Genomic DNA, 12086 nt, shown 5'->3' on the forward strand with positions numbered 1-12086 from the left:
GTGTATATCTTTCATCTCAATTATTTCCCTTTCAATCGTCGTAAACGGTATACGCTCGTGCTTCTGCGAGCGCGCCACCAATCGGCACAAAGGCTGCCATCATCACGAAGCAAAGGATAAGAAGAAGCCTGATTTCCCTTTTTTCGCGCCTCTCTCCGCGCGTGGCATCAACTATACACGTATCATTATCCGAGTTAAAAGTCACAAAGCTCGCGGTGGATATCCGCGGGATACACGCGCTCGCAGAAAGGCAAACTTCCGCGCCACCGATGTTACCACGGGGTATAGTTGGCTTAGCACAGTTTTTGTGAGAAAGTGCGCCCGAGGAAAACTTCCGGATCCTCCTTTTCAATTGAATGCTATTACGAGACTTTTAATTAACAATAACGGAGCAGAGAGACGCGCAGTGGGGTTCGTGGAAACGGGGTTTTGGAAAAAGTATAATATATCAATTGGATCGCGGTAACGTCATTTGCGACCGTGACCCTGAAACGGAAGATGAACGAATTTTAATTTTTCCAACCGAAATGCTCGACCAGGCCTTTCGATAGCGTCGATGCAATCGGGAGATTAAAAAACGCCGAACAATAACCAGCTGGGTGTACACCACATGCACAGTTTTAACGAGCCCAATCGATACGTATCGGTTTGCTCTGTTTCTCGTGCATCAATTTTATTATTTTCTACAAATGTTACTTATTAAGATGTTTCAACTGCAGCAGTGCAAGGCCCACTTTCTCGCAAGCAGAGCCAACCTCGGCGTGACTATGTCAATCGGAGCCTCGAACGACGCAACTTTCATCGCGCGATTGATTTATCGGGGTAAAAGCGGCTAATCCGCGAAATCGGTGCACCGGCCAGCTGCATCGGTCGATTCTACATTCCGCGTGTCGCCCGCGGGGTTACGTACTCGCGCTCTTTTGCCCCGAAGCTTGTATGAATATTGGAAAGAAAAGGAAAAAACGAGAGAGAGAGAGACAGAGGATGGCCCGACGCGTAAAATGCGCGAGCACGTACTTTGCGCAGTTAAACATGCGGCTCGAAAGTTTTGCGCGCGCGAATCCGTGCAAATGTTTTCTCCTTGTTACTGTACACTGGGAGAGAGAGAGGGAGAGAAAAGAAAGAAAGAAAGAGAGGTGTATTGTTGACATGGAAATTAGGCGAGCGCTGGCGGGATGGTCTGAATATTGGGAAGGCGGATGAATTTCGGGGAGGGGCGTATATGGTGTTAATTAACCGGCTCGTGGGAGACTTTCGATGAAATCGGCGTATCGGCTAATGACCACGGCTGTGGAAGTTTCTAACCGCTGGAGGATAGAGTGACGGAACGGTTGCGGGATTGAAAATAAGGATCTGGGAGAACGCGATGGGTAATCGATCGCTTTGACGGAAAAATCGGTGACTGGCGTGGAGTTTTATTGGTTTTCCTTAGAGCGTTGCTGCTCGGGTTTTGTGGTATGAAACGTCGTTGACGTTCACATTTAAAACGCTGATTTCAAAGTGGTTATTATTGATCAGTTGTTGAGGTAATGTTTGCAATGACTTTAATCTATATTTTTTCAAGCTTCTCGGGAGAAATCTATTTGTAGAAAAAACTACTTGATCGGAAGGGCAAAAAAAAATTCCTACAACTTGGCAAACGATCAGGTACAGCATAAAGTTTCTATACGTATCGATGATTACGCGAAAGCAATAAATAAGTACAACCTCTAGTTTGACAACGTGATATTGATTGACAGCTTGGAAATCAATTGATTACTCAAAAGTCAAGATTAATTTTATTTTACCAAGTTTTGATAAACCAACATCGACGAAATTACTCTTCATTAACAAATATTTCTATACAATCTATATTAATTGCGTGGCAAAGGGGTAACTTTAGGTATTAAAAACTCAAATTCAACTATTTCGGAATTGTATTAGCTTTTCAAATTAAAAAATTGTGTATGAGATAAATCGAGCGTCGGTGGATTTTATATTAAACAAGTAAACCGGTAAATGAAATCGACATTTCCAGCCAAACGAACGGTAAATTTCACTCTCGCTCTCATACGCACATGAACAAATACCAAAAAATCCACCCATAACTAGCGTCGACAACCAACAAAACTATAAAAAAAAAAAAACCAGACCAAAAACATGTACATTCATCAAACAAAAAGGAAGAAGCAGCGCGCACTCGGCTCATAGAAAGCGGGCGCGTGATATCGCGGATTTCCAATGGGACTCTCTCGGCCATAGGCTGGCTCATATTTTTTTTTTTCTTTTTCTTTATCTGCGCCCATTTCACAGCTGCTATGGCCACTTTTCTCTTTCCACGTTTACGCGCACACACACGACTCGGGAAAATATCATCGAGCCAACGACACAATGTTCAATGTTTTATTGGCCGTGTGCGAGGCTCTTTTCTTTCCCCGTAAAAAAAGAAGCGAGGAATTCGCCACACGGGGCGTCTTAATGGGGTATTAATATTTTAATGCTCTCGGACACCTCTGTGCACGGCCGCGCAACTGGAACGAGAGATAGCGCGGGTATATAGACACGTGAATACATTCTGTTGTTTTTCTTACCGGCGCTTTTGTCCGGCACACGCAGGCTTCGAAAGTCCCGATGGAGTATTGAAAAAGTCGCGCTTTTCTGCTCTCCTGAGAGGCGTGTATTTTATGCTAATATTGGAAAGGACGCGGGGTGTTGGCAGGAAATTATGAAAACACACGGGGCGAGTGTTTAAGTTTCATTTTTTTAGTGAAACCCACGCTCGCTTCGTTTAGATTCGATTGCAGTGGCGATACAAGGAAAACGCACCTTTTCTTCCCCTCTTTTTATTCGCGCTACCGATTTCTCAATCGGTTGCTCACAATCGGCGGGCAACGCTTGAGCGACTTTTTTTTTTTTTTTTTTTTAGAGTTTCAAAACGCTTTAGGCGCGTTTAATCGGACGGGTGTAATGCTCGGATCGGATTCCACATATTATTACAACGGCAAAAGTTGGATCGGTACACCGATAACGATTTTTGCAAGACTATGAAAGGGAAATTTCGCAACACGAACTATTTTGTTGATTAAAAGTAGTGTCTTTTTTGTTGTCACTTGTTAACTTTCCAAAGCAAGAGTCTTGGATTATCAAGCGTTCACCAAACTATTACATCAAAGCCCGACAAAGAGGTGGCAAAAGCTCATTACCCCCTCGACTTTCCTACTCAAAGAGTCGTGGACGAGGAGGAACGAAAAAAAATCCCGTATGAAAAGACGATCATCAGCAGCAGCTTCGAGCGACACACATTCACGTCTTATTCACGTAACGGTCGCCAATACCGCGCGATAGGGCAACTGCCGTTGCGCGTGTACTTAATTACGGTGTGTAAAAAACGAGAAAAAAACGCGGAAAGTGAAGGTAAACCGGGCGTTGAAAAACCGGTGGTCGTGTGACCATTCTTTGGGGGGTATGTGGGTAAGGCAATGAGTTTACGAAAGAGGAAAAATGCGCAATGACCTTGCTACGGTGCACCAAGTCTTGGTCTCAAAGTGTTGTGCACCTCAGTGAAAGTGACACGTGTGTGTCGGGGCTTTTTTTTCTTTTTTTTTTTTTTTTTTCTCTCTCTCTCTCATTTATACCCCTTTGCGAGTGCGCCATCGATGGGTCGATCGGCTGCATTGGCTGTGAGATGATTTTTCGTACAGTCGCGAAGCGCGTGGAGCTGCGGTTGTTGGCGTGCGCCTCGACGAAGCGTTTTGGTTTCATGAGTGACAAAGTGCCTTGTGTCTCGTCTCGCGCATCATGTGGCTCTTACTCGCTGGCTGCGTCATCATTTTGCTCTCCAAGATAATCGTCGATTGGAGCAGGAGCAAGTTGAAGGTCTACCCACCAGGTAATGTTCGATTGTTCGAGAAGAGGAACCTCATTGTTATTGACGAAAAAAAATATTCCGTTTAACGAAAGGGCCGCGTGGCTTGCCGATAATCGGTAACCTGCTGCAAGTGAACAGACTCGTGAAGGAAACGGGCTTTCATTTCGGCGCCTTGGCGAAGTTGGCCGAACTTTACGGGCCGATACTGCGGCTGAGGTTCGGTCTGGCCAAGCCGATCGTCGTCGTCTCGGGGCGCGAGGCTGTGCTCGATTTTCTCGGGAGACGAGAGTTCGATGGTAGGCCTGACACCTTTGAAATTAGGTATCGATGCCTCGGGAAGAAGCGAGGCATCGTGCTGAACGACGGACAGGATTGGAGCGAGCAAAAGAGGTGGGCACTGGTTTTTTTCTTGATTTTTCTTCATTTTACCATGTGTCAGTTAATTACCTAATCGGTACTGGGGAACATTGACTCGAGGGTGAGTTTATGACTTGTGCTCGTTGATACAAGTTTTTTTTTTCTGAATATATTATGAATTATACTGAAAAGTATTTTAAGAAATTATTCGTATTCAAATCCAACACGTAATTGATACGCGGGAGAAACAAGGGTCAACCGATCACACTACTAATCAGTAAGAGATTAATGGAACCATTCAAATGCTCCCTACGTTTAACTTGTTTGTATTGTTCATTTTTCTTTACACCACTTAATCCTAATACTTTCATTAACGAAACTCCTATTTAATCAATCAAAAGTAATTTTACAATACCTTTTGTATTTAGTTGTCATTTCAAGACAAATTTGTAGATTTCAAACCAATATACTCTTACAGTTTTTTTTTGCGATAAATGTATTCGTGTCTTGTATCAAGAAACGAAGTCTTTCTCATAAATTTAGCTACTTGTTTTCCGATATACCTGTTTTGAAAAGCAGTAGTCGGTCGTCCCACTAGATAATTCGTGGCTGTGCTTTATTTCCCTCAGACGGCCAATGTACGGCGTAGTGGTGATTTGTAGATAAATTACCCCCCTTTCGTCACGTAAAAGTTTTTCCCGACACAGAGTAGGTGTCCATAAAATCTACCGTTGAGTAGTACCCAGTTATAAATATTACCTCGTAAATGCTTCGACCACTTAACAAGTGTTACCTCTCTCGACTTTCCAACTCCACGTCGAGCGTATATTTATTACTCCCAATACGAGTCACTTTGCAAAGAACATTCTTTAAAAAATTCACGACACCCCTTAAAACGATCCTAGGAGGGCTATTAACGATGGAAACTTGGGACCTTTCAGATTCGCCCTTAAAGTCCTGAAAGACTTTGGATTCGGCAAACAGACGATGGAAACCCTCGTCCTGGAGGACGCGAGGATGCTGGGCGACATAATCAAAGACGGGATGCTGGACCGCAGAGTCGACGTGCACGAGCTGTGCGAGTCTACAGCGATAGCCGTGATCAGCAGCCTATGGAACTTGATTGCCGGCAGAAGGTGAACCATGTACAGGTTTTCCAACCAAATGGAAGTAGGGGAGCTCTTAATTTTTTTGGGAATTGGGTTGGTACAGGCTGGTAATTGTTAATCGGCTGATGTTGGATAGTGGGATGTTTGTGAAAAAAAAAAAAAACCCGGGTTTCTCGAAACAAAGGGAATAGAATAAAAACAATCAGCCGAAACGTCCGGCCCTTTGTTTATAGCTTTTGAAAATAATCCCGAGGTAAAACTCGTGGCCCACAGATGCGACCCGACCAAGGAGGAAACGGGAATGCTCGAAATCCTGCGCATACTCAAGGAATCGTTCCGCAGCGGCAGCGTGACCGGCGCGCTCTGGCAGCACATACCCGTCCTGCGTTACATCATGCCGAAGTATTCGGGCTTTGCCGACCAGAAAAAAAGAGTGGCCACCATGTCGAATTACTTTCTGGTGAATTTGCGGGAAAATTTTATGCGCATCTCGTAGGATGGAATTACAATGGTATAATGTCGTTTTGCAGGAGGAGGTGGCCAGGCACAAGGAGAGCAAAGTCAGCGGGGAGCCGAGAGACCTCATCGACAAGTACCTCGACGAGATAGAGTCCGCGAGAGATGATCACGACAAGCCGTCTTGCTTCGATGGTGAGTATCATTTTAGTTTTTCATCAAGAGCGTCACAACGTGGTGTTTGTACGGAAAAGCAACTTTCTTCCTTCTTTTGGGTGCGCAGAGCTGCAGCTGGTGGTGCTCCTGAAGGACATATTCTCGGCAGGGATCGAGACCACCTCGAACACGATAGGCTTCACCGTGGCCTACCTGTCCAAGCATCCGCGCTCGCAGAGTAAAATCCACCGCGAATTGGATCGGGTGATCGGCCCGTCCGGACTGCCCCGATTGGCCCACAAGAACTCGTAAGTCCTTTTTGCCATTGGTACTCGCCAATAGGGAAGGAAAAAAAAAGAAAAAAAAAAGAAATTTCCATCCGAATAGGGTCATGGGAGGCAATTTCGGATTCTCGTCGCGCCTGTACTTTCGTTTCGTTCGGAGTGAAATGCTCCGTTCCGCGGAATATCTAAGGACCGAGTGCACGGGACTGGAATAGCGATGTTGTCGCTGCGAAGGCTTTACGTACCCATTGTTGATATGCAATGCAAAAAAAATAAATCTATATATATATATATATATATACCCGTACATATTTATAATTGATGTTGTTGCAGGTTGTCTTATTTGAATGCAACGATAGCGGAGGTGTTGAGGCTGGCGAACGTCACGCCCACGACTGTGGTGCACCGGGCGCTCGCCGATTGTACGTTATTGGGTTACAGCGTCGAAAAGAATTGGTCGGTAATTGGCAATCTGCGGAGCGTTCACATGGATCCGGAGCACTGGCTCGACGCTACAGAGTTTCGGCCTGAGAGGTTCATTGATGCGACCGGGAAATTCATCGAGGATCCCTGGCTGATGCCTTTCGGAGCAGGTTATGATTATTCTCATTTTTTTTATTTTTTTTTTTTTTTTATTGCCCATTGTTTATTGTTTCGGGGAGCAGAGAAATCATGAAAACCTGCCTGTGGAAAGGTTATACATTCACCCCCCCCTTTTTTTTCTTTTGCTTTGGAACTACAAGTGGTTTTGACTGTAGAAAATACATTTTGTTTCGTAGTATGTGCAATGACTTATTTCTACAAATTATTATTTAACTTACTTTTATTTGGGTCTGTATACCCCCGGTATAACAAACTAGGAGTCTTGGAAAAATGTTGCAAAGTGATGAATTCTTATGATTTTTCAAAACTGTTCTAAACTGTAAACATAAAACTCATTTTGTGTACTTTTTCAATAATGGGCCCGGAACGATTTAGTTAATTACCGATACTGGGCTCGATTATGAAAATTATTTCCCAATACATTTGCTTTACAATTTAGCCACACTCGTATAATATACGCGTGAGTAAAAAAATGTACTTTTGAAAGGAAATCGGTATTCTATAGCACGTGTTCTGAAGGTGCAAATAAAAAAAAAAAAAAAAAAAAAAAAGACTTCATCCCTGGCCCTGATTATGCTTGCAGGACGCAGGAAGTGCCTGGGTGAAAACTTGGCGCGGACCAGCTTGTTTCTCTTTTTAGCGCGGCTCCTGCAAAAGTTTCGCTTCGAGTTGGCGCCGGGCGAGTCGGCGCCCTGTTTGCTCGGAGTGAACGGATTCACCGTCTCGCCGCCGCACATCGGCGTTGTCATAAGATCGAGGTGCCACGACAACGCGGAGGAAGAGCCGGTGGCATAAATTACCACACGACGACAGAAACGGCAAATTACTCTCGTCGCTCTACTCTTTGCGTGTAGCCTCTCTATGATGCCACATGCCGGTAGTGTCATGATTTATCGCGCGGGGGTTATAAATTTTGGTGCATCATTCGCGTGCGTTTCTGATGTTAAGCAAGGGTTGTTTTTTCAAAGATTCAACTTGACAAGTCGATGTAACTGAATTTAATTATTATATCTATTGGCTGCATTCATTTTTTAGTTTACAACTAAAACATGATCTGTAGGTATTTATCTGAAAATAGATTTTGTATTATTACTCTTGTAAGTTTAATAAAACATATTTTTATACAAATCTGTTGGTTCTTTTTTTAGTTGCATATGATTATGGTCAAAGATATTTCACACTTTTTTTTCATTTTATTAACAATCTACATTTCACTAAACGAAAATCAAGTACGTACCTCTATAATACATCTTAAACAATTACGATGTGCATTCAGGTAATGTAGAAATTAATAAAGATGTACCATATATATATCCATGATTTTCTTTAAAATGCATATATCTTTGATCGATAAAGGAATTCAATAAATGTCTCAAAGTTCAAATAGATCCCGGTAGATGACTCTGGTGAATTGATGCAGTAGTTAAGTTAGTACTCGTCTTTTCCGGGAAACGGTAAAACACACTCAGGTACAATAATCAAATATAATATACTTATAGATGTATATTTAAAACCTCACTTATTTTTGGAATCTAATTACGTATTTCAAAAACTACATAAAAATATTCAGCAAACAACCCTAAAAAACCTATCAACTTTTGTTCCACCCAATCGAAAAAAAAAATAAACAAATAAAAGGTCTCCTCTCCAGCCGGGTCTTTCGATAAATAAATTGACAAAGAGTTACGAAATTGCATTCGGACGAGGAAACAATAAAAAAATATTTGCGCATCTTCGAAACACTCGCGAGACGAAGGTGTACTTCGGCGAAAAAGCCTTTTTAAACGAAGCGCGCCGTTTAAACAAAGCTCTGTCTCGAGGAACTCGTAAAAATCGGCGTCTTCGTCTCTGTTTAAAAGACAAAAAAAAACAAATGAATAAAAAAACATAGACGCATTCGTTCCACTCTCTTGTAAGTTGTCGGACAATCATTTTGCGGGTCCATCGGACAATATAACTTTGTTTTGTATTAAAATTGAAAAAAAAAAAAAAAAAAAATCCCCATGAGCACATGCACTTAATTCGCGAACTTCTCCATAAATTCTCACACCTCTCCGACCGCTCTGAAGATACAGCACTCGCTACCATCATCAACAGCAATTTCTTCACCTCGGCACATCGAGCGCTACTTATATTATACATACTAACAACGGAATGAAGAGAAAAAAAGAAAAAAAAAAAAAGAAAGCTTACAACTATCGAGTGAACAGCCATAAGGTGCGCATAAATCACTCGCGTTCGCGCCTCTCGTAACCTTTTCTCTGTTTGTACGTGATAGCTATGCGGCTACAACCAAGTGCGAATAACGTATCATTGGAGGCTGCGCGTCTCTTTCGAGCACATGTGATAAATATAACGATGTGTACGTATACATAGAGTGAAAGGTCGTTGCTGCTGCGAAAAAAATATATAAAAGAGGAATGTGTTTGAACGTGTGCGTTAATATGTATCAATTCATGCAGGGCAAGAGCATATGCTTATGATAGATGTAGGCGTGAGGTCGTCGTCGACGGAAGGAAGGGACGGGTGATCGCACATCTATTGTGGGGTTTTGCTTTTTCCTCTCTTTTGATGATACAGATGAATCGGATACAAAGTCTCGATAGAAAATTTAGTTAAAATCATTAGTCGTAGGCTAAAGTTTGTTGAATTGATTTATTCAATTTTCAAGAATTTTTAAACCCACCGACAGAAATAAATTACGGTAAAAAGTGATAAATCATCGAAAATCGTTTAGGCGATTACTATGTACAAAGAGTATATAAGAAAAAACTACGTCATCGCTGGTCTCTTTTCTTGACACCAAAATTTAACGAAGAGTTAACGGCTCGTGTCCCACGAGAGCACTTTCCGAGACGTCACGAGTATACTTGTAGTAAACTATTTATAAGAAATTAACGTGGGTGTATAGGTGTACGTCGTGTGCGTAAAATAACTGCGGGTCAGCGCGCCACGGTACAGGTCATTGATTTCTCGAGGGAGTCAAGACTGTTCAAGTTTTTTTTTTTTTTTTTTTTTTTTTTTTCCCTCCAATTTAATGTATTTATAAGCAAACTGTGAACTTTCCGTTGACCGAAAACACAGATATCCCTTGATTTTTTAAAACCCTCGTAATTTATTTCTTGCAAAAAACAAAAACAAAGTAAACAGTCAAAATTGAGTCTAGTTTTTCATTCACTTGTATCGGTTTATCTTTATAAACATTAACTTGAATGTTTGAGAAAAAATCGGCAGTGATAGACTTTTGGAGCATCATTTTTCCACATTTTCTCAGCAACAACAAAATATAATAATTTAAAAAGCAAATTAATACGCCATCCAAAATCTTTAGAGTACTTCTCCATCTATGTAAAGATTACTCTCGCGTTGATTATAACAAAATCAAGGTTCGCGTTGACTATGAGTCTATTCTTAACTTTCTAATTATTTTCCATGAATACGATCATTGTTTTTCCGCTGTTATGTGATGATGTAACTTGCAATGCGTGCGAACGTAATCGCATAACAAACTTAATTTTCATTAATTTTTTTCGCGCGTCCGATAAAAAAAGTTTTTAATTAATTTTCATTAACTTGTTTGCATGTGTAAATTAAAAATGATTTAATTTAGCTGATGGAAGTAACGAGAACCTTTGGGTGTTATCTTTTGTCAAACAGTCGTGCAGACATTGCATTGCCTCAAAGACATTAATTAAATCTTGGCTTTGTTGATAGTAGTGCAAAATACTTTATGAAATTTATATCCTCGATGGTTTTATCTAATTTAACAGTCATACAATAGACGCTTGCAGAATTTATAAAAAAATTCAGAACATGGAATTTATACATTTAGTTACCTTAATCGAGTTTAATACTTCAACATTAATTATTAAAACATTTTTTAATACTAAACATATTTTATTATTTTAATGTTCCTGCAAAAAAATCGAAACTGTATATTTTCTGCATATGCAAGACAATAATTTTTGGCAATAGTAAATATTAAAATTAAAAATTAAATATTATTAGAAAGTAGTACAATCAGTTGACAAAAAATTGTATCTACAATGGTACCACATTTTTTATCCTTAAATGGAGTTGTCTGAAAAAAAAAAGAAAATCCAATAAAAACCTGCCACTGTTACCATGATTTAAGAAAGAAATCAAAAAGATGTTCGCAGCGCAAAAATGATTTAATTGTAAAAGGAAAAAAGTAATTAAAGTAAATTGCATTAATCTCAATATTTCAAAACATTAATGTTTATCAACGCCACTGACTCTCGATGTTGCTTCACGATTAGTTGACAAAGGAATTAATTTCCAGAATCGTCTGGTGTTTTTAAGTAATCAATTGTAAACAGTTTTGATGTATGTTTTTCTGACGAAGGCAAAAGCTAAGAAAGGAAACAAAACAACAACAATAATAAGCAATTGATGCACAAATGAGCTAACAATTAAGATTATTAATTAAAAATTCAAGTCCACCTTCCCTCGGAGATATTTGTTACAACAAACATCATTTCGTATGCCTCTGAAATTTACGATGGTTAAGGCATGACGTTCATTTCCCAATGCCGTGACAAACTTGTCCGATTATAAAAAAAGTTGTGCATATTTAAATTGATCATTTAAAAACTGTCAGATATTAACAAAAAAAATAAAGTGTCCCTGCAAAACACAACGACGATTGTTATTTTTCACGAATCGAAGCAAAACAACGATTTTCTCCCCTGCTTTCACTTATAAACGCCGCGCCAAACAAAACGGCAATTGACAGAGCACAGGAAGGCGAGACGACGACGGCAATTGCTCCCAGCAGGAGCCCCCATACGCGCGTGGAGGGAAGGGAGGCAAACGACGCCAGGAGAACAAGAGCATAGCCGAGAGAGAAATTAGGCGACCGGCAGAGAGTGTGGGACCACTTAACGCGGCCAAATCGCCCGAAAAGCTCCGGCGCGCATCTCCCGAGGGGGGCAATTAACCCGAAATTCTTGGCTTGTTTTAATTTAGATCCCTCGAACAACGAAACGCACGTGCGCGACGTTGAAGAGCCCTCGCACGTATTATTATCGTCGTCATCGGACAAAGCGACGAAATACACAAAATACTCCCGAGGACAAGCTTATACGCGGGCATCGAAGCGAGAATAGCCGGGCCCCGTGGAAGGAGAGAAGCTGGTACTTTCACGCCTTCGCGAAGCGCAGGAAACAACGTCGGGGCGTCGGTGGGACGAGGCAAAGGAAAAAAAAAAAAAAAAAGGACACGAAAATAATGGGAGAAGGTCTGACCGGCCTC

At 41.2% G+C, this 12086-nt stretch overlaps 1 protein-coding gene across 1 annotated transcript; it reads left to right on the plus strand.

Moving 5' to 3' along the window:
* Positions 1 to 3777: 3777 nt before the first annotated feature.
* LOC106639415 (methyl farnesoate epoxidase) lies at positions 3778 to 7607 on the plus strand. Its single transcript, XM_014353026.2, has 8 exons — positions 3778 to 3868; positions 3940 to 4237; positions 5146 to 5340; positions 5587 to 5773; positions 5844 to 5964; positions 6053 to 6233; positions 6543 to 6802; positions 7396 to 7607. The coding sequence occupies exons 1-8, from the start codon at positions 3778 to 3780 to the stop codon at positions 7605 to 7607; spliced, it is 1545 nt and encodes a 514-aa protein (XP_014208512.2).
* The last annotated feature ends 4479 nt before the right edge of the window (positions 7608 to 12086 follow it).

Source organism: Copidosoma floridanum, unplaced genomic scaffold (genome assembly GCF_036245765.1).
Source record: "Copidosoma floridanum isolate Cflo_tuat_1 unplaced genomic scaffold, Cflo_Japanese_pri ptg000006l, whole genome shotgun sequence".
NCBI classification, from domain to species: Eukaryota; Metazoa; Arthropoda; class Insecta; order Hymenoptera; family Encyrtidae; genus Copidosoma; species Copidosoma floridanum.

Coding starts and splice junctions, on each gene's coding strand:
- LOC106639415 (XM_014353026.2), top strand. CDS start 3,778: ATGTGGCTCTTACTCGCTGGCTGCGTCATCATTTTGCTCTCCAAGATA. Junction 5,774..5,843: donor CCATGTCGAATTACTTTCTG/GTGAATTTGCGG, acceptor GTCGTTTTGCAG/GAGGAGGTGGCCAGGCACAA. Junction 5,965..6,052: donor CAAGCCGTCTTGCTTCGATG/GTGAGTATCATT, acceptor TTGGGTGCGCAG/AGCTGCAGCTGGTGGTGCTC.